A 23,898-nucleotide genomic window follows, 5' to 3' on the forward strand; every position below is an offset into this window, starting at 1 on the left:
TATAGTAAATCAAGCGAACAATGCACAGGGTTTGCATGAACTCCTCAGTGTCAGCAGAGCTGGGGATTGCTCACGAAGGTTAACGTTAGCCTAGAGAGGCTGATCTGTTGGCTCCTCCCCTGGACGAAGGAGGAACGTGGGCTGCTCTAGAGCAGAGCCAGCCAGTAGCCCTGGAGTCCCCCGCAGCCCTGGGCTGGCATAGGGCTCTGCCACTGGGACTGCAACCAGCCACCAGCAATGGGGGTCCTGGCCCACGGGAGCAGCACACGGGGCTCCCATTCAGTGCTGGAGGGTCATCCCAGGACCCGGGTGTGCCGGTCCAGCCAGCCAGCCCGAGGGAATTTGCTGGCACCTCCTGTGCAGAAGCCATGCCTGCAGCCGTCCCTCCCTTTGGCTCGGCAGCTGATGTGACTTGGCACCTACGAAGGCTTTTGGCACGAGAATTGGCAACCTTTGCTTGAGACAGTGACGTGGAGCAGGAATTCAATTTAAATGTTTTGCCTTGTTGTCTGGAGGAGTCCGTCCCTCCCTGCTGTTGTCAGGATCCCAGGGGATGTTAGCCCCACTGCGTTTTTATCTTTTGTCATTATCCCCATACCCTAGTTTCCTCAAATCCTGCCAGTTACAAAAAGAAAATAAATGTGTTTTTTCATAAAACATAAATCATCATAATAATCATGATACATAATATCTTCTTTATGGGGGAAGAAGGATTGGGAGGGGGATTTGTATTGCACCACCTCTGGTAAGTGAAGGTTACGGCTATTAAGAGAAAAGTACCTTGATAAGATGGTTAAAAAAAATATATCTAAAAATTGCATGCTAACTTGGATCCTACTTTAAAAAAAAACATTCTGTAAAGGTAGTGTGTGATGGACCCATTTGTTTATCTGAGGTGACAAAGGAAGGAAAAAGTCATCTGAGCAAGAGATCTGTATGAAATGAAGATGACTTCAGCCATGCTGTACATAACTTTATAGACGGGAACAATACCTTATTCTAGCCGCCAAAACAGTTCTTAAGGCATTGAGAAGATTTTCAAGATATGCGTGAAGAGAGGTTATTGTGAATTAGACTGCTGCGATTTAAATTTATGGCCATATTGAAGGGAAAGTATCCTCAGCTTGAAGTCATTCTAAGTAGTGTCAGGTCAGTCTGTCCTCAGTATTTAAAGTAATAAAAATAGTTGTAAGAAAGTGGACGCATTGCAATGAGGAAGAATCCTGAGAGGCTGAGCGTTTGTGGAGCTGTGACTGTAGTTATTAATTGCTGATTGTAGGTATATCTTTGTAAAATTTCAGATCACTTGCATTCCTCCAACAGAGTTGGTAATGGATGGTGCTGGGCACATAGTTCATAAGTTCAAGTTGTAACTTGTTTTCTTATACTGGCCTGGATTGTGAAAATATTACATCAAGAGTTAAAAATGTTGAGTCTTTCTTTTTAGCAAATATCACTGGATGTCAAGCAAACATATCAAATTTAATTGACTTCTTAAACATATGAAGTGTTTTGGAACTATTCCACGGAAATAGCATTTAGAAAGTCTTACCTGTCGGTACTGTTTCTGTTCAAGTTGGATCTATATGTTGCTGGCAGAGAACTGGGCAATCTGGGCTCTTGCTGGTCTTGGGCTGATTTTGTTTGAAGCCAGATGTTGACTGTTGGGAATTAATGTAACCTTCTCTGTTTAAATGCCCATGTATTTTCCTCATTTGCTGTTGTTTTTTATGTGCCAACCCCATTGTACAGATGTTTGTAAAATAACTTTTTTTATCACTGATTCTCAGTGACAATTGATGTCATGAAAATTTTTGTGCCCTAGATGTAAATTGGCATCAAGCCTTGGAAAGCTGGAAGCGGCAAAACAGTTTCCCTGCTCCTAGGCAATTAAGCAACTATAATATGGGAAAATTTGTAGAGAGGAAGAGAATGCGGAAAGCAAAATTGTATTTAGAAGGCTTCTTTTCACTTCTTTCAGTATTCAGTATTACTTCTTCACTAAATAACTTTAATCCACAAATCAAGTGCATGGAGTTGCACTAATCATTACTTTAACAGATGATGGTGTGGAAAAGTAATTAGCTTTAAATAACAAACTGTTACGCTACGCCAGGCAGTTTTGCTGTATACTTCATATCCTGTAAATGTAAGTCATCTTAATATCATTATGAATTCATGAAACTGTTAACTCAGGTTTCCATGTTCTCTCAAGTTCTTGAAATATTATTCATTCGTTTATAGTGCTAGTCAGTTCATGTGCAGACACCGGAGATTAAAAGTTATATAAAAGTCAATGAACCGCTGCACAGGAATAAAATCTTTTCCAATCGTACGAATTCAGTGCAAGTATCATATTACTTTGATTTCATCCGTTGGCTTGAGGTGGTTGCAAACAGGAATTGTGCAGTGGGGTGGTGCAGCGCAGACACCGTATGTGCTGGTGCTGCCAACAGTATAATGGATCTCCTCTTCTCAGACCTTTAATACCTGCTGAATACGAGCTCAGGGCTAATAGCACTTTTAAGAGCACTTAGAATACACTGAGCATTGGGCATCCTGACTGAAATCAGAAGCTTTGCTGAGTCAGCAAGCGAAAGTGCAAAAAGGTTTAAGACTGATAAAGGGCTAGGCGAAGCACGTAGACCAAAGGAGCAGTGCGGTGGCCAATAACTATAGCATCAGTAATTGTGGGCACTCTGGATGGTTGTTTTGTGTCCTGACACAGAGGGAAAGGGATTGATTTTTTCTGTTGAAGAGTTTCCAAAAAGATGCAGGAAAAGAGATAGCATTTGAGGGGAGATGAGGAAAAAGGGTAATGAGAAATAGGAGTAATGTGTGCAGGTAGCAAAGGGAGAAGACTAAGGGACTCAGAGACGAAAACCAGTAGTGAAACAGGGAAACCTTCCAGGGTAAGAGCTACAGGGAGCCAGCTGGACACAGATGACATTACTTAGTGTTGTTGGGGGCTGTCGCTGCTGTAGTTACTTCTGTCTGCCCCGGCAGCTGGGTTACCGATGCTTTTATCAATATGGTACAGTGCCACGCGTGCAGCAGACTCGGCTCATGGTCACAGCTGCGTGCACAGCACTGCCTTTGCCCAGTGTAATTTGGGTGAGACAAGAAAATTAAAGAATGGTCCTAACCTGAAACATGTGGATGGCACTTTTCTGTTGTTGAAAGCTGAATATTCATATTTTATATGAAAGTTTTTGTAACAAATTGCCTAGAAAGCTTGTGATCCCAAGAGGTTTTACATTGTCTTTTGCCAGATAGCCGATCTTTCATTATAATGTGGTTGCAATGCATTTAACTTGAATTTAAAAACAAACAACTCCTCCTCCCTAAAAGCAGCCTTGCCAATAAACTCTGTTGGTGGTCCTAACCCTTGCCGAAGGGAGCACGGCTCAGAGTGGGTGCTTCTCCCGGAACCTTTGGAGCTCCCCATGGCATGGCAGCCTTAACCTTTAGTTGTGCTGCCGTTACAGAAAAGTCTTCTCCCATGCCCTTGTACTGAATATCGGAGCTGTAGGGACAGTGTTAGGCCTCAGAAAGCTTTCTATCTCATCTGTGGAAAGGAGTGGAAAATCCTTCAATGCAAAATGCATCTTAGATACCTGCAGCTTGGACTAGTTGGGTCGGTGGCCTTCCAGAGCACTCCTGTCTTGGAAACAGGTACATTTTTCTTCAATTTTTTAGAAGGACTCACCTATCTGATGTCATAAGAATTTCTGGCTTTCATTTTGGTTTGCAGACACTGCGAAGATATGTGCCAATACTGTGCTATAGTCATATATACCCCATCTTCCCTCCACCCCTCTTCCTTTTCATTGCAGGTTTATACAGAGTGGCAAAGCCACACCAGAAGTCAGATTTTGACCCTGTATTTCCAACTGTATGGTAGAGGGGAACAATTCTTCACCTCTCACCCCTGCGTGGCCCTTGTCCTATGTGAAATCTGATGTCTCGCAGTGATTAGGAAACAGCTGGCAGTTAACAAAGAGTGTTTGTTGACTGGGAGAAGCAGCAAGTTCAAAGTTGAACCCCTCCCTTGATTAAGAAAGATGCATTCCTTACTGGGGGAGGGATCTGGCTGGTGCCCGGCCACTGCCAAGAACGTGCTGTACCGTTCTGTGTTGTCCTGCACGTTGCACCCTTTCTCCTTCCCACTGAGGTCTAGATCAGTTTATCAGCGATGGGGGCAACGGAGGGTGGAAAGCGGATTAGCAGCTTCCGGACCTTGTAGGAATGCAGCTAGTGCTAAGCGCAGAAGCTCTCATCTCATAGGTGTCATCGGAAAGCACATTATTCTGGAGTTCATGTCTGCATTACGTCAGGTTTCATCTCTGAAGTCTTAAAATGTTTGAGCTTTAGTGCTGTAAGAGAGGATTTCCCCTCGCATGAGTTAGTCAGGTATTGAGGTTACGAGTTAGTGGGTTTAAATGTGACCCGGAGCCTGGCAGAGGTAAGGAGGGTTCTTCCCACAGGAACTTATCTCCTTTCCTGCCTCCAAGATACTATTTGGGATGTGCGGGATGTGCTACTTGGTTTGTCAGAGGCCTTTCTTGGGAAGAGAAGCTTTTTCGGAGGTTAATAGGAAGAAGTTGCGTCTGATGAGGAAAATGAGGGGAAGAAGATGCAGGGATGCCACTGGCACTCTATTGAGATCTATGGGTTGCCTGTGGATGCTCCCTAGTGTTATATTTTGCTTTTAAAGATCTATTTCACATCCATTTGAGGTTGCAGATGCAGCATAGAAAGGTGTAATTGGCAAATCCAAATAAAAACAAATTAGATCTCAGTGAGAATTCATCATTTTTAAAGTGCTGGAGAGACCAAATATTATGCATAGAGTCCTGCTTCTATGAAGTAGTTTATAAAAGACCTGTTTTGTGGTGATTTACCTTCGTGTACATAAATAACAAAATAAATCAGATTAAATCAGCTACATAATTAAAAATCTACATTACAGTCCCTTTTACAGAATGATGTCAATGTTTGTAAGTAGTACAGTGCATAATGTGCATAGATAGCATATGACAACTCAGCGCTAAGATATTTCTCCTCTTGGTCTGGATCTATTGAAAAACCAAGAGTGGGTGAGTGTATCTTTCACTCGTCCTCTCGGTGCTCTCTGACCTTATTTAAAGAATCTGGTTTTCATGAGGTGTATTGATGCAGGAAGAAAAAAGCACTGAAAAAAATATTGGCCTAGTGATTTTGGTCTCTCTGCAGGCTATAAATATAAATATAAATATATGCCTTTGATTTCAAGGGTGGAAATGCAGCTGGATTGTTGAAACACGGTAACCACACACTTCAGAGTGAGTTCAGGCTGTGAAGCCATCTCTAGACTGAACGCTAGACTATGTTTCTAACCATGCTTTTAACAGTATGTCAGTAGTTACCAGAATTGTGCTTGTGTTTGTAGCTCTTCAGCAAGCAGCTCTGTAAGAACTAACTACCTTATATGTGAAGATAAAATTTATGCTTTATTGGGCTTTCTCCAGAAAAAATGGGCAGATCTCTTCTAAGTGTAGATGCAAGGATCGCGCTCATTTTCCTTAGAAATTAACAGGCCACTGAGAACTCAAGAGGGGTGAGACAAAAACTTTTATTTTAAACACATGCCAACATTAAAAAGCTTGACTCTGCATCAACATTTTGTAGCCTAAGACTATAAACAAACACTGTCCCACTTGAAGCTATGTGCTAACTCCGCTAATGGAGCACAGTTGTTAGGCTAACAACTAAAATTCAGAGAATAATGTAAAGGACCTTGGCCTTCCTAAGCGTTGTGCTCGTCTATGTGGGCCTGTACGATTTGGTGGTGCTCCAAAACCTCTCAGCCACCAAGAGCCTGGTGTTTCAACCGCTTGGATCCCTATACTTCTTGGATGATGACTCGGCAAGTTATTTTCTTTTTGCAGCTATGTCCAGACTTTTCTGGCTTTAAGTATATAGACACTTAGTTCCTTTCTTATGTGCTCCCCTAAGAGGTTTCTATCACCACAAAGTGCTTTGCATGGATCTTATTATCGACAGCCTCCAGTACAGAACTAAGACCATACGCCTATTGCTAGCTATTAGTAGCCTGACTTGAACTAGAAACCTGGATAAGAAGTTTCAAAATTGAACCATCCTGATACTTTGATCATTCAATTATAATTTGATCTTTAAACATGAAGCACTAAAACCACTTCCCTGCTCTGTTTTTTCAGTTACTTCTGTTCTCCATCATCTCCTCCCTTATCTAGCTTCTGTTTCCTCAGCCTGAACAGGTGCTGTGTGTAAATGGACATTGATTTCCCAGCTTGTGGTTTAATATTAAAAAAGAAAGAAAATGAGCAGTGGACTCTTATTTACATACAAATAATAAAACCTGTTTTTTTGGAAATGTATTGATGAAGTGGTATGTAAAGTTCTGCCTATTTTAATATTTTCTTTTACTCTGTTTCAGATGTCTCCTGCAGTAAGTAACGGTAATGAGCCTTTGTGGGAGAGATGAAGAGACTCCTCCACCCTTCATTAGAATTTGCCGCCTTATCCCAAATGCTCCAAAACACATTTAAATCACAGAGTTGGAGCTTTTCACAAGTCAGTCCCTTTTCTCTCTCTTCATCTCTGGTTCCAAAGTAAAATATGTTCAGGAATGTAAATTCCTTTAAAATTGGCTGCAGTCTGTAGTTTCCAAGTAGGAAGTGTAGCCAGAGTCCATTGCAGGAGATCGAATTCCAGCTGAGATTTAACTTGCGCTTGTTTCAGGTGCTGCATGCGGGGTGGTGGAGGCTGTCCCAGTGCTGCTGTGGCACACAGTCCTCCTCCTCCGGCTGCTCAGAGTCCGAAAGAGAAGTCTCTTTCCTAGCTGTGTATGGAGTGCATGGCTGAGCTGGACCATGGCTCTGTCTTTCCAGTCATGTTTGTGCTTGTTTCAAGTGGTGTACATGTAAGAGCTTGAGGAGGAAAAGAATTGCCGCTATCTCTGCAGCTTACAAAAAGCATAAAATGCTGAGCTCGCTGAAGAAATAGTTTCTGTAGAGACAGATACAAGCTGTCAGCTAATGGAATGCTAATCTATTCACAACATCCTTATGATTATTTCATACTTTGTAGGAGACAGATGTTACTTGTTGAATGTTCCCTGTAGGAAGCACTGTCATACTCGATCCCACTGCGCCTCATACAGGACTTGAGTCAGCAAAGGACTTCAGCATGTGTCTAAGTTTCATCAATGCTGCTGAACTAAGGACTTGCTTAAATATAAACGTATTCATAGTTATTCTACATATTCAAGGGCTTTGTGCTTTAATTTTTAGTAAAGGAACAGACAGGGCCTGTAGGCTTCTGGTTCAAACCCTAGCTTTAGGTGAAAACATCCACTTCTGCCATAGTTTACAGTAATTTGCAAATGATTGCCTTACTTGAAGGTGACTTCAGTAACAGTGCTTGCAAGTATGCAATAGTATCGTTAATCTTGATGAACACATACGAGCATGACTTGCTCCTTTTAATTAGGAACATGGAGTTGAAACAAAACATACGAATTTTGTGTGTGATCTGAGTGGTGTAGATTTTTGACAGGGAGGAATTAGGGAATTAAACACTTCATGTCATTGTATTTCTCTTGATATATCGTGGCCAAAGGCTTCAGTGGGGTTACACTGAGCTGCACCATGGGAGACCAGATAGTTTGAGCGGAGGTAAAGTCTGAAGTGGAAATGAGCAAAATGAGTCACCCAATACCTCCAGTGTGAAACCACAGTAATAGTATCAAACAAGGTGCTTCATTTAGAAGTTAAAAACTCCATTTACCTAATTTCCACCCCAAATCATTAATTCCTTAGGGAACTGAAAAACCTTGTTTTCAAGCAGCTCTGGTTCTGATGCATACTGCATGGCAAAACTCCTGTGCTTCCTGCTAGTGGCTGCTAAATTCTCCTGAAACACTCCAAATCATTATCAGCCCATTCAAATTAATATTTCCTCCTACATTTGTAAGGGATAAAAGGAAGTTTGTTTTGTTGCTGTTGACTGAAGTATCCCACTGAATTTTCTTCGCAGTAACTGCTCTGGCACTGGGTGCTTGCTGGAGAATTTAAACCTCCTTGGGGTTAATGGATCAAGGCAGAACCGTGGGCCATCAACTCTTCCAGCCTGTCATTAATCCAGGAAATGCCCTGGGCTGCAATCATTATTGCTGAAATTCTTGCACAAACACTGATTGCAGAACTTCATAAAGAAAAGCCAAAGGAAATGAGAGAGCTCTTCAGAACATCATAAAATAAATAAACTATGTAATTTATTATTATAAACCTGACAAGGACTAGCAAGGAGTACAGTAGGATACCCAAATAAGAAGAGCTGGAGCCCTACAACAACTTTTCTGTTCATTTTAAGCATCCCTATGCACTAATTAGAAACTCAACGGAACTCAAAGGTTTCCTTCCTCTGATGTTGAGAATTTTTTGGTCAACAATGCCCAGCCCTGTCCAAACAGAGCTGGAGGGCACATATTTCACTAGGAACACGTCAGGCTCCTGGGGCGTGCTGCGGATGGCTGACTAATGCTATCGTGTAATCTCATCTTTTCTTACCTTTTCAAGGTGTGCAAGACTGGCTAGGGCTGCTGCTTCTGTTGTTAACACACTGTATTAAGTTACTTTGAAAGTTGTGTTGAGAAACGTAGCAGAGAAAATGAGCTGACACCAGCAGCTAGGGATGAGTCAGTGAGTAAATTTTCCCAGTTTGTTTCAGTAATGTTCTGAATAGAGATGAGCATTCAATTCACAGTGAATAACTTCTCTGATAAATTTTACTGTTTTTCTACTTTGCATGAATTGGTCATGAAGAGAAAGAAAATCTTGGCCTTTTTTTTCCCGAAAATGATTCAAGAGTTTTTCTGTGAGCAGTTTCTGAATGGGCTCTCCTAAAGTGCAGCTAAGGGTGTGTATTTTTAGTCTGTGCTGCATGTGGTTGTACTGATCAAAGCAGATCAAGCACTGGTCATCTGCTTGGGATTTTTTTTCAGTTACCAAAGTTGCAAAACTCAAATACCTAAAAACTCACAACTGCAACCTGAAAGACCAGTGAACTTCGGGGTTGGCTTCATCTGACTTTCCATAACCAGTTCTGTCTCACGTGTTAGCTCTGCCAGTGTGCGTGCAGCGTCTAAACCTGTAATCTGTGCCCCAGTGAAGAAGATGCTATTCAGATACAAATGTACAATCCTCATTTGTGACTTTAAACAAAAGTACAATTTATACTGTGGTTGGTATGAGATCAAATTATGTATTTATATGGGTTGCGTGATTAAGGTGTGTCTAGCGTTGTTAAGCAATTGAACTCCAAAATGGTACAATAGCTTGGCTTGTCCTTGATCAACGTTCCCAGTCCAAAACAAAGACCTTTTTTACTGCTACACTCCTAAAATTTAAAGCAGCAACATGTCTTGATGGATGGCTGTCCCTAGTATTGCAGTGTGGGTTTGAGTAGTTACATGGTGAAACTACTGAATTTTTTTTCTGTAGATAACACACACAGGTAGGGAGAGCACATAAGCTAAATTAAGGCCTTACACACATATCCATTTGTGTCTTTATGTTTATTTGCTTTTTTTTTTAAAAAGAAATATTAATTCTGTAATTTAATTACCATTACAACCTCAGCTCAATTTGTAACTGGCTAAGAACATACTGAAAGTGCTTGTGTTACTAAATGCTTGAGTTGCAGCAGAATCAGTGATCCTGCCTAAATTTCCCAAGTGCTCTGATAGACAGTCCCTGACTACATCCTCTGATAAACACTATGCCTCTTAATTTTAACTTTAAAATTAAACAGGGCTGGTGGAAATGCCGGCTTTGAAGAAAGGAGTCTACCTAGCCACAAAAAGGAGCATGCAAAGAGCATGCTCTCCCCCAAGATAAAATTCTTTAGACAGGAATTACAAGGGTAATCGGAACCAGGCTTTCCAAAGCCTCAGCTCTTTTGAAAGTTAATAGACAGCATAAATATACTCTGTGCCATATTTGGGGAAGGAAAGTTGAGGAGGAAAATACAGCCAAGACTATGCTGAAGGGCAAGAAACATTATGCCTACTCTGAGTTATTATTGTAACTAATAGAAGGATGATTGTGTATGAACTGTCTCACTTTAAACTCAGTGACAGAAGGATAGATCCGAATGAAGCGAATTTTTAAAAGGCAGGAAGAGAAATTGCTTAGACTTCTAGTTGGTGAAAAAGGTTAAAGAATTTATTTAGTTGGTCCCCCCTCTCCCCCCCCTTCAACCTGGAGCTAATAAAGGGTGCTGTCATGGAAACATTAAAGACCAAACATAGTCTAAATTATCTGACCTCTGGCACAGGTAATACGAGTTTTGATTTACAAGGATTATCCAGAACTAAAGCCAGAGGGAATATAAGGTTGCTATTCATTCACACTTTGAACAAAATCTGCCAAACAATCCTGGCTGAGGTTATGTTGATGTATGTCTCTATTGTACAGTGCATAGTAAAATGAGAGCATTCAGTTTGTTTTATCCAGTTTTTCATTGTGCCTTTGGGCAGACACAACTCTTTATATTTTGCCAAGCAAGCCAGCATAAGGAATTTATGAAAAAAGAATGATGTAGGAAACAGAGCGTTTTCAGGTTGAAATGGAAAGCAGATGCCTCCCAAGGACTGAAGGCAATATAACAGGAACTTGTCCTGGATGAATGGTGGGATGGATTTCTAAAGAGATGCAGGTGACTTCAGAGGAAGTAGGAGAGCGTAGAAGAACGCTTTGCTGTATGAAGTTTAAAACGAAGGCAGATTGCTGCAAGTGTGATGGACCTCACTTACGTTATGGTGGTGATGGCATGGCAAATTGAGTCCAGTAGGAATGGAGGAGGGTGATGGAAAAGAGGAGAGAAGGATTAGGTACTGGACTGAAGCCATGAGATGTGTGTTGAACTCTCAGCTCAGCCTATATTTCTCCTGCAATCTGCTTTTTTGTTATTTCCAGTGAGAGGAGCCTAAAAGTCTAATGAGTGCATGTGGGTTAAAGCCCCTTCCCCAGCAGTGAGCTAACTGAGGATTTGATCATGGAAACACTCGAGCACTACTCTCATTTCAGTAAGATTTAGAGTCAAATATGCTCCTGAACACTGAGGCACTTTGAGGAGCCTGCAGTAACCTGCACAGAATAAACCATACGCTAATTTATCTGGGAACAGGTCCTGAAGAAAGCTTAACCAGTCCTAGTGACGTAAGTGATAGTTCAGTTTCAAGTGAAAGCAGCTGGCTTTGGGGCTGTGTTGTCACTCTCCCCTCCCCTATCTTTGCCAAGATAAATGTTCTTCTCCTCTTTACCTTTACTCATTAAAATGTCTTCCTAGACATCTGAGATAAATCAAGTTAAGAACATGTTACGCTGCACAACCAAATGGTGAAATTCAATGAGGGAATTTAATAAAGCCTCTCAGACTGTTGATAAGATAAGGAATGACAACCTATTAAGGGCTAAAGCTACAGTCCTCTTTTTTTTATTTGTTAAAGCTTTAAATGATGAAGAGATTCGAGCAGAAAACAGACCCACTGCAAACAGGTATTTTTCAGTATTTGAAGAACTCCATCAAGTTAATCGTTGTTCTGTGAAGTTCTTCTTCATTATTTGCCATAATATATGGGTTTATGTTCTCAGGCAGGTATTTGATAAGGAAATACAATACCTTTTTCTCCAGTGTGAGCAAACAATTCTTGTGAAATGTATGTGCTGGGTGCATTGCAGATCGAGATACCCCTTCCTTTAAAAGGAAAGATAGACTTATATAAAACTATAAACATATTTTCAAGGTGTTTTTTGGTTTTTTTATGAGGGAGTGGGAAAAAAGTCATGAGCACTGACTAGACAGGAAAAGCAGCATTTTGCTTTGATCCCTTCCTTCACCATGTGTGCTCAGAGAAAGGTGATGGAAACCACTCCTGTTCTGCTTTAGTACCATTTCTGTTCTTTCTCTGCTCATTTCTGGTGGGTGAGGATGATTGCAGCAGGTGAGGGCAGCCTATCCCGCCGGATCAGCTTTTATACCAAATAACAGCATTCTTTTAAGATGTGAAAAGGTGCTAGTGTACTCCGGTACCTCAGGAGTCAGCCTTCATGCCTTGCTACTTGGGAAGTCATAGTCTGCCACGGGTGTTTCTGGGGAGACTCATTAACTGCTCTCAGAGGCCGGTTCGTTAACCTGATGTGTTGCAGGCTGCTGCTGCCTTCATGCAGGTGATGCTGGGCTGCGAGACTGCTCCACCGAGCTCTGTGGGGTGGCTGACTTATGCTGGCTCAGGACTTGGGCAGTTTGTGCGGTTGCTTTTTGCAAGATTATGTTATAGCTTGGGAGTCACGGCTGTCAGCTTCCCGTGTGGATGAGCAATGAGATCCTCAAAATGAAGATGCGTCTTAATGGAGTGCCTCATTTCTAGAAGGTTCACATCAAAATTAATCTTAGTGCACAAACTCATTTCCTTGCAAGATCCTGTGTTGTTTGTCGGTTTTTAGTTCCCCCCCACCCCAAAGAGTAAGTACTATAGTTTTGGGGAAGATAAATTATTTTCCTCAGGTATAGAAACTGAATAGCATAACAAGAGCTCAGATCTGTTATGGAGGTATGAACATTGCCTCTTCCGCATATGAGTGCCAGTCCAGCGATTAACAGCTTAAATTAAAGCCAACAGTGAAGAGATGTAGCTGCCTGGGACTGACAACATCATGCTACCCCTGAAATGCCAATCTTCCAGGTGATTCATGCTTCATTTGGAACACAGTGCACTGACTTTCCTTGGCTAATACGTAATCTTATTTGGGAATAATATCAGTTTTGAACTTCACCTATATGTTGGATCAAATGTTATATCCAAGCCCCTGCACTATGTCTGCCTACATGGCTCTCTCTGTAGATAAAAATTACTATCTAAGACTCTGATGCGTCATGGCTCCTATAACAATTTTAGTAGAAAGGAAAATAATTGTTTATTTTAACTGAATGAAATCTTGGTACTGTTAAAGCTAATGGCCAAGATTTAACCCATCACTTGCCACTCATGGGTGGAAGGCTTGGATGGATTCGTTAGTGTGACGAGTCAGTGCTCGCTGCTTGCATCGTGAAGAAGTGCTGAAGTCTTAAGGTTTGTCTGTCTGTTTGTTCTGCTTAGACAAAAGAAATATTTAGAACAGAAGAACGGTGGATAAAACATGCCTAATAGCTCAGTCAGTAGTCAATGCATTTGCTCAAAGAATGGATATTCGCACAATAGGAGTTAGTCAATCTATGCAAATGTTCTGCCGAGCTGCAAAACTAAAATGAAAATGGAAGTAAGTAATGAAATCAGAGGTGTTAAACTGCTTAAATGTTCTGAGTGGAAATTCAGGTGAAGCTGAAATCAGTGAAACGTTAGAGTCAAAAAAGCTCTGGCAAGAAATTGAAATATTCTATCTCTTCTTGACCAGTCATAGAGCTGGCTGATGTTTTATCACTCTCGAAACATAATTTGTGAACGCTGGGGGAAAAAAGGGGAGGAGGGGTTTTGAAAATCCCTCTTGTCTCCTTTGCTATTCTAACAAACTGTGTTCACTGTGTGAGTGGGGGGAAATAACTTAGTAGCCCTTAACTGTGTGTTTTCCTCGGTGTAATGTTTGAGCTTCAGCTAAACTTTTTAAAATACACACACCCCCGCCCCCACCAGATTTTTCTAGCTGAAAGATGAAATTCCTGGTTAGCAGCATGTAAAAGCTGCATGGATGTCGTGTCGAACCTAGATGTGATCCTGGGTCAGTGGGAGGCCATCCCACTGCTAGTCAGGTTTGGACCAGGCACTGAGACAACATGACATTTTAAGGCACAGTCAAGGATGAGTTAAAATTTTCTGAGGGGGAAAATGTTTCTCTAAATATTTGAATTAAATTCTAAATGTCTCTAAAAGACAATACACAAACTTTTGAGATTAGGCCAAAATGTACTCTTCAGAGTGATGTAGAGTGATAATTGTAGGAGATAAATTACTAAATTGAAAACAAGTGAGGAGACATGATGCTGTTTTATAGTACAGCCTGAAATACATTACTTTTTTTTTTCCTAGTGAAGGAATTCATAAATAGCAAATTATGTGTTAACAGGTGTCCTGTTAAATGACTCTATGAAGTATCAAAGATGCACACAGCACAACAAATATTCAGGATTATAGTGTTCTCAAGTAAAATGACTTTGTTTTCCGTGAGCAGATGCAGATCTACTTCTAAATCTGCTAATATCATGAAAGCCCCAAGTAAACAAAGCTCTGTTTGAATGTTTAAGTATTTCAAAGTCTGTTATACGTATAGCTTAAAGTCTCCATCCAGCGTAGAAGCTATGTGATCTTCAGTCTTGTGCGTGTATGTAGTTGTATATATTTGTTCTTGCTAATGTATAATCAAAATATCATAAATCCATGCTAATGACTGTGAGTCCTATTATGAATTATTCAGTTTTCTAATTCCTGATTGAGATAAAATGCAATAGTTTGTTCATTTTATTAGAACTGCATTCTAGATTTAATTATTCATAAGATCATAACAAAAGGCAATATATTTTATAAATATGACTGCTTAATAGTATGGCACTTCAGTACAGCAATGACTGTACTGAATCTTTAGTGAGGAATAAGTAATTCATTTTTATTTGAATTATAAATCATGTAGATTACTGCAATAGAGATTAGTAAATTCTGCTGTAATCTTGTGTTTTAAACCTAGCAACAAATGTGTTTCAGCACTTGGTAAAATGAATGGAGTTTCCACCAAGGGACTGAATTAAAACTATGTTGAAAAACTGTTTTATAGCAATGCTTCACAATTATCTGGTACCAGGTGTATTTCCTGCCTAGTTTAACTGCATATATCATCCTTCTCATGCCATACAGCAACTCTTACATGTAATACAGCTTTCAAGACTGAAGTATATTTTTAATGTTGTTAATATGCTGCATAAAATGAAAGCATTGCATAGACTGAAGTCCAGTTGCATTTTGTTATGGTGCTATGTGCCCTTGTGTGTGGGCATGAATGTGGCAATGTGGGAGGATAGAAATGGCTTCAGTCATCAAAACCCCTCTGCAGCTGGGCTGCACAGGGGGAGGGTGCAATGGCTTCAGGTCTGTTTTGGGTTGTCTCTCCCCAAAGCCTTAAAGAAAACAAAGTAAAATCTACAAAAGTGTGAAGTGCACCGTCTTTCCCCCCTCACTCCTTTTTCTTTCAACATATAAATAAGGACCTAGGGTAGAGGTGAAGCTCTTTGTGCCACAGTCTCGCCTGCAGTCCTTACCGTGCATGTGATTTTTTTTCTGTGGCATTCACTTGCCGTAACGCCTCTCTCCTTCTCTTTGTAACCTAATGGAGTCGCACAACTGGAGTTTGTGGGCACAGAAAGGATGGGTTTTGGCCTGGAAGCCCAACTCTCCCTCTTAGTGTCAACTGTCAAAACTGTTACTACTTTTTTGGAGTTACTCTTGGTTGATGAAAAAATCAATAAATGCGGAAGGGCTGGGGCAGAACAGCGGTCGGCTGGCAGTGGTGCGGGGTTTGGTGCTCCAGGCCGCAAGGTTGCTGCTGGTTTGGGCACACGTGGCTGCAGCTGTGAGGAGCCGGGTCTTGTCACTTGCTGTAATCTCCTCCCCTCACCCATCCATCCAAGTTAGCGATGAAGAAGGTATTTTTCCACAGACCATTTTCCCTTTCCAGTGAAAAACGTAATTAAAAAGTTGAAATATATTTACCAAGAAGCATGGTTTGGAAATGCTTAACGTTCCCATCCGCCCCCAAGGGTGGGCTCCGTGTTGGAAACGAAGTGCCCGCAGTACGGCTGCGCAGCCGGGAGCAGGGTGCGAGGCAGTTGCCCCCGCAGAGCCCCGCTCGCCCCCGCAAGCGGCTCAGGCTTGGCCCTGTGCTCACCCGCAGGAGTGGGGGCAATCCTACCGATCCTCGGTACCATGGCCTGATCGTATTGCAAGACTATCCCCCAAACTGTGTTTCATCTGGCTACTGGAGTGGTCAACACTGCTCAGCCAAATCACACTCGGGTCTGTTAAGGCTCTGCTGTAGAGTGTATGAAATGAACCCTGTCGGGGGTCAAAGAACACAGAAGAAGGTGGAATTTGGTAATTTTTCTCCCATGAGATCTTGGTCAGTCATGGGACATGTATTCTTTCTTTCTCCTCTTTTTCCCTCCTGTTAGATACAGTTGCTTAAAGTTGTTTTCTCATGAGCAGACATTTCGTGATCACAAGCACTGTATTTTGTGTGTGTTTAATTTTTCTAGTTGCTATTTATACAGCAAGCCATGCTGGTGATGAGAACTTTCCAGTTTCTGAAATGTAATAGTATCTCCTAAATTAACTGTAACAAGTACAAAGGAATAGTCTTCTACTGAGGAGGTTTGTATTATTTGTGTAAGAGCCAGTATTTTTTAACATTGAAGATAGCACTACACTTTACTTAAGCTTCTTACCCTTGATATCTAATGACAGCAGAAATGCGCTGGTAACATAGGCTGTCTCTGGTTCTTCTGAATTGTGCAGCATGGATACCCAGATGTTTTGAATTGTAGCCATTACTAAAAATGTCTCACTTGTAGTTAAGTGTTACAATTTTATGAAGAAAAATTATTTGGCTTGATACCATACACCAAATGCAGACAAAAGAAAGGATTCTGTTAACTTTTTCATCAAATCTGGCCTATTGGAGAAGCTGCCATCTAACACTGCTGTCAACATGCAGGAGGAGAGGGTTCTCAGTTCAGATAGGGTGACTGCAGAGCCCCTCCTATCAACCGGAATGCAATTCCCTGACAGATCAAAATTGTGCAAGGCCAGTCTAGCAGAGGCTGGCTTCCAAATGTTTAGTTTTGTTGCGAGCCTCGACAGGAGAGCACTGCACCGTCAGCAGTGCCATTCTGCAGCAATGGCATTTTTCCTAAAACCCTTGTAGAGAAAGAGGTTCCCCACTCCCACTGTAAGCAGAACTGGTTCAGGAGGGATTTATCTAAAAACCGGCTGAGGGATCTTGAAAATACATTGTTCTGCAGTGTGGGTTGCTGGGTGTTGGTCAGGGAGTGCTCAGATGTGGAGCTACCCAAGGTCCATTGCACTCACACATCTCCTACAACTCAACTTTGAGGTGATTTTGTCATGTTTTCTCTTAATGGTAACGCCAAACCGTGCCAGAGACTGGCCTGGAAGGATGAATAAAATGCACAAAATGTTCCTTATATCCATATAAATGGCTTTAAAAGGAACTGGAGCACTGCTGATGAGCCAGTGGAGCTGCTCCAACTCATCAGCACAGGGCCATTGATTCTTTGTGGAGAAAGCAGAGCCCTGTGGTCTGATAGACCATCTTTATTATGTGTCTTGGCATGTATATCAATACTGTGAAATCACAGCCCCCAAGCACTTGTAATGCACCTCATGTCTCTCTGAAAGGCATCTCTTAATAATTTTCTTACCTGATATCTGTGTAACTGCTCCCAAAGCAGACAGCTCCTGCTGTGGACCTGTTAGCTGGTAAGGGGGAGACCACGTGCTTTGTGCGATGGAGCCCATCCGCTGTGTGAGCAGTCGCAGGAGAAATCTTCCTAATGATACAGCACAGCGCTTGCCAGCTGCTGCCACAGAGCAGAACCCTTGCACTCCAGCATCAGTTTAAGTTGGCTTATGCCAGTGTTTGTTTGGTGTTTGCACCCCAGAAGGATGGCAAATGTCCCATCATGAAGCAAACTTCTGTACAGACTCCAAAAAATACTGTTTCTGCCCAGTCTGATGTGACCTGAGTCTGTTCCATACAGTAGGTATGTAGTATACTGCAAATCCACTAGTTTAAGTTGTATTTCACTGTAACCTGAAAATGTACATCTTCAGTGGAAATCCACAAGGAAAAATGTAAAAACTAGTGCAGCATTCTACATGTGCATCTCTTTCACTACATCTTCATGCCAGTGTTTTACATGACTTCATTAGCAGAGTCAGAGTTATGTCTCTCAAACCCTTTTCATTATGGTTTTAAACCAGCTGAACCCTCAAATTCAGCCATAGGGCACTCTAGGTATATGTACTCTAAGTAATTCTGAGGAGTAAAATTTCTTAATTTATCTTATGGAAACGATTTCTTAATGCTACATATGTCAAACCTACTCAAAGCATCCTTGTTAGATACTAAGAACTTTAAGGGACCATGACAAGGAATGTGTTTCAGTGTGTTGTTACTCATCAGTGAAACTTCATATTCACGATTTGGTATAAGGGAACTACTGAGGCTTGTGCGTGCCATGTGCCAAGCTTGTGTACGCTCTGTGAACTGTGCCTGGACACCTCCATGCTAGCCCAGCTAGTGGTAGTGAAGGCCCTGTTACAATGGCATGACTTACTAAATCAACTTGCGTTAAGTGGCCAAGCATGATTTTTCAGGGTTTTTTTTTGTTCAGAGATGTCAAAAGTGGAGTTGTCTTCAAACCACTTATGTCTTTTATTGTATTTAAAACTACAATTTGCTTCTGCTGTTCTTCCCTGAAAGACATTACCAGGTGATCAATTATGTCAAGATACTGCAGGTATCAGTTGCCTCTTTCTTTTTCTGCATATAACCAAATGTGGATAGGGAAAAAAAAAAAAAAAAAAGAAGAAAAAGTTCAACTATTGTTATTTTAAAGATCTCAATTACGAAAACAGAGCTAAAACCAATCCATTCCATACAAAAAATTCTGGGTGTATGTTTTATACAGGTTCCACAAAGGAATTGATTGAGAGCTGCTGTGGAGCTGGACAACAGTGGGCTATAGACAACGGGGAGTGCACAGAAATCCCTGTAAGTGGAATGGATGGTGATATTTGCAGGTACGTAAGGCAAAACCGAGCATTTTAGATTAACATAGAGAGCAGCCCTTTAGAAGAAATCAAATGATTGTACAATTCGTGGGATGTCCAGGAGACTGGGAACTGTTTCATTCATTGTATAAATTACTGGTAGACTGGCAATATGTCATGGCAAATTAGAAAGAAGACTTTCTCCCTCCCTTTCCCCAAAATCTAATCTAAACAAAAGCCTTTTAAGGTTTCTTTTCCTCTCTCATGTGAGCAGAGCACAAATTTTTGTTTCCCAGTTTTATGCGCATCTGTGGAGTTGCAGATAAATAGAAGGGCAGAGTTTGTCTTCCATTTGGCAAGTGCTAAATGCAATGATTATCCATATCATTAAATGATGTGTTTTGGAATGGCTGCTGGTTCCGATGTCTGTGTTCAGCTGGAGGGGGGACCATACGCCTCGATAATGCTGCTGGTATCGGTAGCATCTGGTCTGAGTGAGGGTGCCAGATTCAAACTGCACAGCAAGAAAAGAAGAATGGGTGCGGAGTAACATGGACAACATATTACGCTAGCTGCAATTGATCCCATCTCTCTCTCTTTCCCCCTAGTCTGAAACAAGCCTTAGGGAGGGATGAAGGCAAAGTTATCTGAGACTCACACTGTGCAGCGTGCCAGATGGATTTCTCTAAGAGTGATCCCAACATTTTCAGCATTAAAAAAGTTTGGCAAAATCGGTTTTATCAAAGTTAGTATCATTGCACCTTTCTGAAGTTACTGGGAGATTAAAATCCCCCCCACTGGGATCTGGCATGACATAACTGAGACATACTAACTGTCTATGAAGTAAAGACAGATTAAAAAATTCCAGCCTTGTCCTAAGTAGGTGCAAATCCAATACATTAATGAGTTGCACCTGCACATCTGAGGCTGGGTTTAGATGAAAAAGCCAGATCCTAAATGTTTCAGTCCCTGTGAATCTATAGGGATTTGAAAGAATAAGAGATCAGGAGTTCAGCTGTTTTACTTTCAAAATGCCAGTTGTGTCCCTGTTTTAAAGATTTAAAACCACCTGTAAATATTCTGTGTAAAGAAAACATGTCATGTAAAAAAGTATTCAAATCTGTGGCCTCAGCACCTTGAAAGCATAGACAAAACCTACTGCTCCCACTGGGAGATGTGCCAGTGTGCAGAGCTGGTCACTGTGCACATATCCAAACCTCAAGTGCACCCTTTTGTGTGCCAGAATGCCTGCAAGTATCTAAAGATTTTAAAAAGTAGAAGAGAGATACTAATTGTAAAAATGAATTGCAGTTCTGCCAGATAGTTTTCTATGAATACTTGGGTTTTACAAGTGACCGTCACTGCACTGAAGGATTGATTTTTTTCAGCTGAGGCAAATGAGTCAAGCCTCCCCTGTGCCTGCTGAGGCTGTAGATTGTTTATATAGAGGTTGCAGATTGAGGTGTCTGTTGTTTCCAAATGCCATTTTGGGGTTTTCAAATGGCAAAAACTTAAATGTTAAAGATAGTTGTTGATGTATGTTGGTGTCTCTGGACATTCATGTACCAGCTTGGCCTATCTCTGGCCTATCTCCCACCGCCAACTGCAGGATGGGAACTGGGGCTACCTAAAAGAGATCATCTGTAGTAACTAGATGAATGAACTTAAAATAAAGTATGTTACAGGAAATCCTTAGATAGTCAATTGATAGCCAGATGTAAAAATACTCCTAGAGCTTGTACCACTAGCTGTATCAGAAATAGGATGTTAGGCTAGATGAAATCTCATCTGACCCAGTATAGTAGTTTTTATCTCATAATTGATATGTGTTTTATCATAACAGAGCAGTTTATCTGGGTGGCATTTACATCAGCTGTACAAGTATGAATCCTGCTTTTTGTTGACACTCTTGTGTCCCAATTAGAGACTCACATCACTTTAATACATTGATGTAATTTCACTGATCTTAACTTATTAACTCGTTCCCTAAAGCAGAAATGTTCTGATTCTTCTTTGAACCAACAACTCATTTATCTGGTCTGCAAAGAGTAGGTTTGTGAAGAAGAAACAAGGGAATGTGGTTAACACTGTTCTCAATTCATTCTCTGGTAATAGAGTAGCTGAAACTGAGCTGTGCTGATAGGTAAAGAAATACAAAAATAAAAAATGGCCAGTGGTACTCCAGTGCTCCCGACAATACTGTTTCTGCTATGTATTTCATACATGAAAGGAATTTCTCATGGCTAAATGTCACATTTCAGAAGAACATGAATCTATAGAGATTTCAGTATTTTAATAGTACCCTTTGCACATATCAAAATGCTTCTAGTAGCATTTTGCCATTTTTACAAATGATAATAACTTTCAGTTAGTTGTTTTTTACATTTCTTAATGGAAGTTTGGATGTCTTATGTAAGTTAATAGTTAAATTACTGGTACTTGAATGTATTTGGGTAATAACCATTCATTGCTCAAAAAATTGTATTTCTCCAGTTGGCAATTAACACTGGATTAGAAAACTAACTTCCTTGAAAACAAAGCACATGGAGGTGGTAATCCCTTTCCTGTAATCAAACTCAAACCACTGCTTCCTGCTTACACCTCTCGTATGCTATCCAGCATAAAAATATGAATGTAAAGCTGACACAACAGGCCATTGGGTTTGGGATAGTGGCCAAGTGGCCATCACTGGCTGGTTTCTACTGGAATAAGAGACATCCCTTTCCTTTTTTTTTTTTTTTTTTTTTATTGAAGCATTAGGATAAAAGCTGTGAATTGGAAATACATTCTTCTCAGAAAAGAAGAGGACTTGTTTCCTAGGATAACTGTATTTTATTGCAGTAATAACGGTATCTGACTGACAAAAGTTGTTTGCTTGCACATATTTCTGTTGCAGGAGAATTGCTTTGCTATGAGGCACTGACTGTTAAAATGCATCAACCTCCCATTCGTCATTACCAGGGTACCCCATAAGGCAGCATGCCCTGTGACAATGCATCAGCAAAAGATAGTTAGACATCAAGGTTATTCTTGGAAAAAGAAAAACTTTGCTTAATTCCTTCATGCCACCAAATCTCTCCAGAACAGAAATTTACCCTTACTCATAACATAATATGCTATTTCATCTGAGTTTTAACATTGTCATCTGTGTCACGTATGCCCAATCTACAGGTCACGTACTCGGTGTAACTGCCTCAGGAGAATTTTTGTGGCTTGCAGCTCTCGGTCCTCACCCTTCCCCTGTCCCGGGACCAGACACACACCCCTCCTGGGGTGCTGCTAGTCTCTGTGCTGCATGGATTGAGAGACAGGGTCATGGCGTAAAGCCAAAGGGACTATGTGATTTTGTCTGCCCTTTTGTATATGAATGAAAGAGGCAGATACCTCTTTGAAGGGGCTGGGGGGAAATCCAGTATAGACTTTAAAATAGTAGGGAAGAGTATTTTATTATTTCAATGAACATCTATTACATTTCATTTAGGAATTTGCCATTTAGATTTTTAATCTGTTTCATTTCAACCTTCAGTGAATCTTATTAAAATGTTTGATTTGAAGAGCCATATATAGGAAATGTATGTTCCCAAAGTACTTCATATACAGTGATCAAGTCACACATAACCTTCTCTTTGATAACCGAAGTTAGAGGAAAGCTTAAATTCTGTGTTACAATCTGCAGGGCTATAAAGGAGAGTTTATAGGGGTTTTGTGATGTGACACTTCCTAAGTCTTGTCCAGAGCTTCAGTCCTCTGGTTGGTGAAGAAGTGTGTACAGGTGCGTTTCCCTTTCCCCACTTTCCAGGGAAGAAGTTTCTGTCTGTTTTCTGTTTCTGAAACCTTCTGAAGAATTCTGAGAAGCAAAAAGTGGGGAAGAGGGACTGTTGCACAAATACAGATGAGCTGTAAGGGATACTGATGACCAGACTTTGAGAGACAGTGGCCTAAACACAAGACTTCTTGAGCATTTATCAGTACATCTTTTTATTAGAAATGAGAAAAAAATATATCCTACAAAGGTCAGTGGTACCATCTGTATTATACTGGTATTGACACACATGTCAGAGAGAGACGAAATCTGTGGGATGTATTGTGAATCCAGTGGATCTGGGTTTTTTTGCACCCCATCCTGATGTCTTCTCAATGTCAGTGAAGACTTGACCTCCGTGATCCTTTGCAGAATTGCTCAGAAGCAGTGTTGCGTCTCCACCGTGAAGGAGAACAGCTGCCTGGCTGGCATGATTGCTGCGAAGGAAGGAGATGCGTGCGGACCAGAGGAAAGCGATCCCTGTGGAGGATCATCGTATAAGGTAAGTTGCTCTGATGCTTCTATAGGTTTTGTTCTGAATATGAGGTGTCCTAATTTCCTGCATTTAGCAGTGATTTATTCATACATTATTATGGAGCACGGTAAATTATAAAGTTGCAGGAATGTGGCAGGGAAATTATGCTGTTTGTGTTTAGGTTTGAATTGCCTGATGATGCAGCCCCTTTTAAAACTTCACAGTAAAGTTATTTTGAATTATTTCCATCTCCATTTTTAAGATTTAACTTGCTGTATTACTTTTGCTTCCTTACTTTGGAAGTAGCTGAAAAGACTATTTTCCTTTTTATGTCTATGGTGTGGAAGTATTTAGAAAATGATAGGGCAAACTTAATCGAAGATATAATGCGAAACCCATTACTGAATAGTTTGCTTGGCTACAGTGTTGAATTGCAGCCTCATTTCTCAGTTAAACACAATGATGGACTGGAGGAACAAGCATTTTGGATGATGATGGAAGCTTTTGTTCATAAATAAAGGCAGGCCATTTACGAATAGTTCAAATCACAAATCACAAGCCACAGCCTCAGCTTGTATAAATGAGATTTGCTTTATGAGAATCAGTGGAGCCAAACCAATTTAAACCAGTTTGAAGATTCAGCATCTTGCTTGCTCGCTTGTCTTGTTTTTACCAGAAGGGTGCATTTCAGAATTCATTTCACTCTGATAATAATTTACATCACTATATCTAAGCTTAAGTGCAGCGTCCGTTGTCTCA

At 40.9% G+C, this 23,898-nt stretch overlaps 1 protein-coding gene across 1 annotated transcript in view; it reads left to right on the forward strand.

The window, feature by feature from the left end:
* The window catches only part of FBLN2 (fibulin 2), a 95,758-nt gene that overhangs the window by 41,111 nt on the left and 30,749 nt on the right, over positions 1-23,898 (forward strand). Inside the window, exons 3-4 of the mRNA XM_009579650.1 lie at positions 18,781-18,892; positions 23,037-23,166. Coding sequence (XP_009577945.1) covers positions 18,781-18,892; positions 23,037-23,166 — 242 coding nt within the window. The remainder of the gene's footprint in view (positions 1-18,780; positions 18,893-23,036; positions 23,167-23,898) is intronic.

This window comes from Fulmarus glacialis, unplaced genomic scaffold (genome assembly GCF_000690835.1).
Source record: "Fulmarus glacialis isolate BGI_N327 unplaced genomic scaffold, ASM69083v1 scaffold6956, whole genome shotgun sequence".
Classification (NCBI taxonomy): Eukaryota; Metazoa; Chordata; class Aves; order Procellariiformes; family Procellariidae; genus Fulmarus; species Fulmarus glacialis.